This window comes from Pundamilia nyererei, unplaced genomic scaffold (genome assembly GCF_000239375.1).
Source record: "Pundamilia nyererei isolate P.nyererei 1_Seehausen unplaced genomic scaffold, PunNye1.0 scaffold00070, whole genome shotgun sequence".
NCBI classification, from domain to species: domain Eukaryota; kingdom Metazoa; phylum Chordata; class Actinopteri; order Cichliformes; family Cichlidae; genus Pundamilia; species Pundamilia nyererei.
This window is the reverse complement of record NW_005187471.1, coordinates 2693378-2700314: the sequence shown is the minus strand read 5'-3', so window position 1 is coordinate 2700314 and position 6937 is coordinate 2693378. Positions and strand designations below refer to the sequence as shown.

Below are 6937 nucleotides of genomic sequence, written 5' to 3'. Positions count from 1 at the left end.
TTTTAAAGAACAAGACATGAGCCTAATTAAGATTTACCCACCTTCACATAAGCCTCCTCATATCCATCTGGGTTCATGGAAGGCAGGAGGTGGATTCGCGTCTCGGTGACCAGCCGTACAATACGCTGGTTGCCCTTTTTGTATTCTTTGCACATATACTGCATGAGGTTTAGGACAAGCTCTCGACCAAGAGCTTCATTTCCATGCATCCCTGCCACGTAGCGAAACTCAGGTTCCCCTGCCAAGAGGAAAATTTAGAGCCACTTTACATGCCAAGGAATAAAAAAATGTGGAAGAACTGACTGGGGCACTTCTAAAAGGAGGTCATATTAAACATTATCTAAGATTTTAAGTTTATTTTTGTTTTCTAAAGCTCAGCAGCACACTAGGAGGACATTTAATTGCTCAGATAAAGCAGTCTGTGTTAGGCAACAGTTTGGCGCCAGGCATTTCTAAGTACATGACTCCAAAGACCTGAAGTCTGGGCTTTTACCACAAAAATAAAATATGTTCAAGGCCTCAGTGTTTTCTCTGAGACTTGGCACTGATCACTACTCCATGAAATCAATTAAACAGCTGCTGACGCATAAGAGCAAAATGCCTGGGAGCAAAGTGATTTTAAAACGTGTTTATGGCATTTCTCTTAAGAAACAAAGACAAGCTGTACCATACTTGATTTTACTAATCTTGCTGGCAGATGTTGATTGGCCACAGATCACATTTAAACCCAAGCCTGTATCTAATGGCAATGGTTCAAAGAAATAAAATCATTTGTTTATACAAGAGAGGCCTTCTCCTCAGGACCCCTGCCTCCCTGTGTGGGGCTGCTGCAGAAATCAGGCTGTATAAACAATGGTGGACATTGAACTGCACCTCTGAGCTGCGAAACTCTGGGTAACTTGAGAAATATGACAAACCAGAAAGTTTCATTCCAATATCTTCAAGTCTTACCGATTTCGTGTTTGCCCGGGTTATCTGAGATCTCCATAACGTAGAGTTTGAGGCCCATGTAGCTCCTCCCTATAGTGTAGACGCGGGTGATGTCGGGACACTCCTCCGTCACAGACTTCATGAGCTTCAGGGTTCAGAAAACACGCTTGAGTGTAAGGCTTAAAAGGGTTAAAGCTGAACTTTTACCAAATCTGCAAACCGTTAAGAGCATGAGTAAAAACCCTGGTGTTTATGGGAAAGCCACTCATCCTGTAACTTTCCTAACCTTTCTCATCTCTTTGTAGTTGTGGTGTCTAAAGTCCAGAGCATCCTTGGATCCTGATTCATGCGTTGAGTAAATGTCAGATGGATCTTAAAGAAAGTAGCAGATGTTTCCAGTTACATATTTTCTTTTAATTGACTTTCGGAGGTCAACATCTTAATGTATTTGAACATCCACAGTAAATGCTGTGTCCCTCTCGCCTACTGTTTTTTTCCCCTACCGTGAACACGGCAGCCAAGTATTTCAGTCCTGAGGCAGACGGTCCCGTTGGAGTACCAGGTCTGTGGGTTGATGCGGATGAAACGGGCAACGGTGGGAACAGGAAGGAGCCCAAGAACCGGCGTCTCAGGATTCTGGTTTCCTTCAAATAGCTGCACAATTCAGTGTGAGTTCATATAAGTTTGTGGAGTCATGGAAAAAAGATAGCAGACCCTAAGGTTTTGTATATAAGGATAACATAAAAGTAATCTGGCCTTATCAGGTTTTATTTACGATGTTTATTAGGCCATTTCCAAAGAACTTAATTCTAAAAATAACATGCCACCACAGCTTATGTGTGCAAAATTGCCTCAGAACAACCACAAGGCATCTGGAACAATGTCCTTTGAAGAGATGGGATGTTTGGCCAAAATGCACAGTGCTACGTTTGGAGAAAACTAAACGCAGCGTATCGGCACAAACACCTCATACTAACTGTCAAGCACGGTGGTGCGGTGCTTATAATTTGGGCTTGTTATGCAGCCACGAGACCTGGGTACCTTACACTCATTGAGTCGACCACGGATTCCTCTGTATACCAAAGTAGACAGACAAATGTGAGTCCATCTGTTGGACAGCTAAAACTTGGCTGAAATTGGGTCATGCAAAAGGAAAATGACCCCAAGAAAATCACAGCAAATCTACAAAAGAATAGCTGAAAAAGATGGTGTTGCAATGCACCAGTGAAAGTCCAGACATTATGAAGGCAAACTTCAGTGAACTGCAACAAGATTATAAAGAATAGTGCGCCAAAATTCCTCCACAACGATGTGAGAGACTGATAAAGTCGTAGACAAAACAATTCAAGTCGTTGCTGCTAAAATAGGTGCTACAAGCTCTTGAATCGTGGGGTTGACAGGACAGTGGAGGAAGAACATGCAGGAAATGGGCCTGAGTTTGATTCTGCAGTTGCCTTTTAGTAGATGGTTTGCCTGCTCGGCCCACTGTGCTAATGATTACAACACAAATATAGCTGAAAACATGACCTTCTTGGCAGAGTTAGCAATGGCTTTAAAATGAAGTGGAAAACTTTTGTTTTGCCTTCATTTCCTTGGAAAGAGCTTGGACTTTCCAAAATATGTGGCGTCAGGCAAAAAAAGAGTTTGAACTGCAGTTTTCAGTCAAACCTTAAATTTCTTTGTACACACTGCATGCTGGAACATTGTTCAATTATGTACTTTAGTTTGTTTATATAGTGTGTTATAATGAGTTAAAGGCCACCCCCGAATTTCAGTTTTTGCCGTACTGTATTTGTTTCACTCTGAGTCCTCTCTAATCTGCACCAATACTTAAGGTTTTGGTTTACAGTCTATATTTCACTTTGGCAGAGAAACTTCAAAATCTGTTTTCCATCTATGTTCCTTAAATCGCAGAATAGAAGAAGTAGTTCTCACCGCTTCCTGCGTCCCGTTCATGGAGGTATGCCAGGTTACAGAGTCATTACTCAGCTGAACTTTGTAGGTTTCGACCCAGTCCCAACTATGACATAGACCAAAAAGGAAAACAAACATATATTTTTTCAGTGAGCTCATTGCAGCGGGCAGCCAAAGAATACCACAGCACTCCATCTTTGCTTTAGACAGTATGTTCAATGAAGAGCTAATGTCCATAATGCTAACAAATTATTTTGATTTTCAGCTTTAATCCTGATACTACCTGACCTCCAGATGGAGTTTCGCCCTTGCAGAATGACTCCAGTAAACAGAGTGAGATGAAGGGCATCCACCTCGAGCCACTGGTGCCGGTCCTTATACTCGGCACACCAAGCTCCATCATACAGATCTCCATCCTCAATGCCAGACTTGGGGAAAAAAGGAAGAGAAAAAAAGAAAAACGCATGTCTCAAAGAGTCCAAGAAACACTCCCTGAAAACTTGAGGTTTGGCCTTCGTGTGAAGCATTGCATAAGAGTGCTGACCTAATTTTGAAAAAATTACTTTCAGACTCCAGACTCAAGATTTTGGACCGCAGAACAAGAGGAGTGGACGGCTGCAGTGATAAACACCTCTGGCTCTGCATTCATCAAATTATTTTATTTAATTTTTGTACATTTTTTTCTTGGAAGAAACAATGAATCGATTTTATTTTATTGGCTAATGAGCCTGCTAAGTTAAAGGGTGGATACTTTATAATTTATAGTTCCTGTAATAAACACTAGAAATAAGTATTTAAGTTAAATATGACAACTTGAAAGGAATGGCTAATCCCATTATGAGATCAAATTAGTCAAGATATCTGATTATAGAATAGAATAGAATAGAATAGAATAGAATAGAATAGCCCTTTATTGTTATTGTACATGTACAACGAAATGGTGGATTGATTTTGGCTGAACCAACTCAGCTTCTCTACTTTTAATAGAAATACACACTTACTTTACTTGCCACTTTATTACAGAAATACATTATTTCCTCACCGATTTATCAAGGTACTAGAAACATGTCTCTAAGATTTTGCTCCACATTGACATGATGGCATCACACACAGTGGCTGCAGATTTGTCAGCTGCACATTCTCAATGTGAATATCCCTTTCCAGCTGCATCCCAAAAGTGCTCTGTTGAGTAGGGCTCTGGTGATTACGTAGAGTATTTGAGTACAGTGAACTAATTTTTATGTTCAAGAAAGAATGTTCAAGACTTTTTAAATGAAGCAGTGTCTTTCCAAATTTCTGTTTTCTAATTTTGGTGAATTGTGGCCTTAGTTTCCTGTTCTTAGCCAATAGCATTTGCATCTAGTAGGTCTTCTGCTGCTGTAGCTTCAAGGCTCGACTTGTTGTGCATTCAGAGATGCTATTCTGAAAGATTATTTGAGTTACGGCTGCCTTCCTATCAGCTCAAAGCAGTCTGGCTAGTCTCCTCTAACCTCTGACACCAACAAAGCATTTTCTCCCAGATAACTGAAGCTCACTGGATATTTTCTGATGTTTTTCAGACCATCCTGTGTAAACCCGATAGGTGCTTGTGTGGGTAAATCCCAGTACATCAGCAGTTTCTGAAATGCACAGACCATTTGGCACCAATAACTATGTCACATTCAAAGTCACTTATATCACCTTTCTTCCCCATTTTGATGTTCAGTTTGAACTTCATCAGGCCATCTTGACCATCTGTGCATCCTAAATGCACTCAGACGCTGCCTTATTATAGGTTAATGAGATATTTGCATTAACAAACAGTTGAACAAGAGAACCTAACAAAGCGAGAATAAATTTCTAGCTAATTGAATAGAAACCCCCCCCAAAAAAAACAAAACTTCAAAGCACCAGACATTTAATAATGTTTTACAACATCCCAGTGGACTTTCTTGTCACTTTGGACCAAATCCTTTATTCCACATTAATCTGAGTCTCAAGTAAAGTAATTCTAACCGTGACAAAAAGTAACTGTAGTTTTTCCTGGACCTTTATGCTGACGTTTCTCTTCACTATGGTGATAAATTAAACATCTGTAGATTTTGCACGTTGACAGAATAATTTTTTTTTTAACTGTTTTTAATACGCTTTGCATAGAAACTGGAGATTCACACACACACAACATTTGAAACATAACAAAATAGTATTCAGTTGGTTCTGCTTGATTCATCAAATTTAATCTATTCAAATTCATGTCTTTGAAGCAGCAGTCAATCTAAATTAACTAATAAAGGTAATTTTAGGTTGTATTTCTTTATTTGATTTTCAAAGGGGCCAAGTTTTTAAAAAAATGTGTGCAGTTTGTTTATGTTAATAAAATTTAACAATGCTTTCCAAAATGCTGAGAGATGAGTGTCTGTGATAGCCTCTGACCCACTGACCTGGATATTCAGCCTCCCCCTGTGAGGACCTAGCCCCGACCGCTGGTAGGACGAAGCTTGAATCTGGCTGTCATCAACTCGCAGAGACTCCAGGCCGAGGGGAGGACAGTCTGCGCGGAAAACAAAAGTGAATCATCACGCGATAAGATCTTCTCTGGGTTTCTGTCTCCACATGTTGATCCTCTGCAGAAGCAGCTCTGAGATTGACAGCGGAAGGGTTAACCTTTCTCTCTCTTTGTGGTTTGTCTGAGTAAGCAAACACATGCCAGATGTAAAACGAGCTCCAAGCTGTTATGTGAAATATCTCTGATCATCTTGGGCCAGTTCTGTGGAAGTTTGAAGGCCCCTCACCTCCTCCTCCCCCTGCTCTGCTTGTTTCGGGGAGTAGAGGAAGCTGCAGATATTGGAAATAGTGGAGGCTTTGGATGTAATTTGAGACAAAGTGCAGAAAAGTCAAATGTTCAGCAGATCAGGGAGGTGAGAGCTACAGCTGCAGGGGATTCTGTGGTTTAGGGAACAACTAATAACATTCACATCAGTCACAAGCAGGTCAAAACAGCTAAATCCAACATAATGAGCAACAGCAAGTATTACAAGCAGTAACAAATGCTAAACAGTGTTATACAGCTGTGTATAGCTGAAATACATATTCCTTTAAGTGACTGACTGAGAAGAGATTTTTAAAAACTAAGCTAAGCTAAAACTAAACTTCAAACTAACTTTACTGGGATTTTTTTGACCTTCTATGATTGTAAATATAATATAATAATAGCAATAATTATCTCCATCTACTTTTACAGCTTGATTTGTGTTAAAGGTTTTAAAAAGGTAGGTATCACATTTTAATTGCCTCTTTAATTAATATGGAGTTAATACTGGAGCTCATAACACAGCTTCATGCAAAAATCAGACTAAATGGGTAATTTTTTTCCTACCCAGTTTCGATTTGTCATCTTCAGTCTTGCGGTCTCTTGGGTCTTTCTCTTTCTTGTTTCTTTCTTTGCTGGTGTCCGTGGTGTCCAGCTGTTTGTCTCTGACAGTGGTGGTGAAAATGTCTGGGTCTGCTGTTGCTGGAGTCGTTCCGTCCCTGCTCTCGCCCTTCACAGCCTCGGTCCAATTCAGAGTTGGCCTTGTTGTTGTTGTGTAGTTGATTAATGCATAACTCTTAGTCGGTGCTGGGGTGTTTATCAGTGCTGCAGCACTGTGTGTCAAAAGTCCCAGAAAAAGCACTGCAGGCAGCATGCACAATGACTTTTCCATCCTGGTCTTTGTTGCTGGAGAAGAGTGAGGGGGGAAAAATTCCCCTTTGGTTTATGAGATGACAGAGCCAGACCTCCATCCACCTCCTCCTCAGTCCCACCTCCCCTTACTCCCTCACTCTTCCTCCCTCCCTCCCAAAATTCCAGCTGAAGTCCTGCAAAAAATTGTGACAGCAAATGTATCTGTGCGTGGTTACAATATAGGCTGTGTGTGCCCGTGGGAACCAAACACTGAGCTGCCTTCAAAAAATTTGTTAAAATGATGATTAGAAATGTGTTTATCATAACAAAGTGAGCATGTAGTTTTATAGCACTTGACAAGTGGGGTTTCTAGTCCTCTTATAATGATTCAGACTTACTGTGCCAAGCTCTTTTGAACAGGACTGCACAAGTTGTCCACAATGAGTTAAAAAA

The 6937-nt window shown here is 40.5% G+C and overlaps 1 protein-coding gene across 1 annotated transcript in view; it reads right to left on the bottom strand.

Moving 5' to 3' along the window:
* LOC102199570 (probable carboxypeptidase X1) overlaps positions 1 to 6587 on the bottom strand; it is an 11319-nt gene extending 4732 nt beyond the window's left edge. The window contains exons 1-8 of the mRNA XM_005736735.1: positions 6200 to 6587; positions 5265 to 5374; positions 3133 to 3272; positions 2866 to 2950; positions 1434 to 1584; positions 1217 to 1302; positions 952 to 1075; positions 42 to 238 (exon numbers count right to left, since the gene is read on the bottom strand). Of these exons, the coding sequence (XP_005736792.1) occupies positions 42 to 238; positions 952 to 1075; positions 1217 to 1302; positions 1434 to 1584; positions 2866 to 2950; positions 3133 to 3272; positions 5265 to 5374; positions 6200 to 6524 (1218 nt within the window). The 5' untranslated portion in view covers positions 6525 to 6587. The remainder of the gene's footprint in view (positions 1 to 41; positions 239 to 951; positions 1076 to 1216; positions 1303 to 1433; positions 1585 to 2865; positions 2951 to 3132; positions 3273 to 5264; positions 5375 to 6199) is intronic.
* Positions 6588 to 6937: the final 350 nt, after the last annotated feature.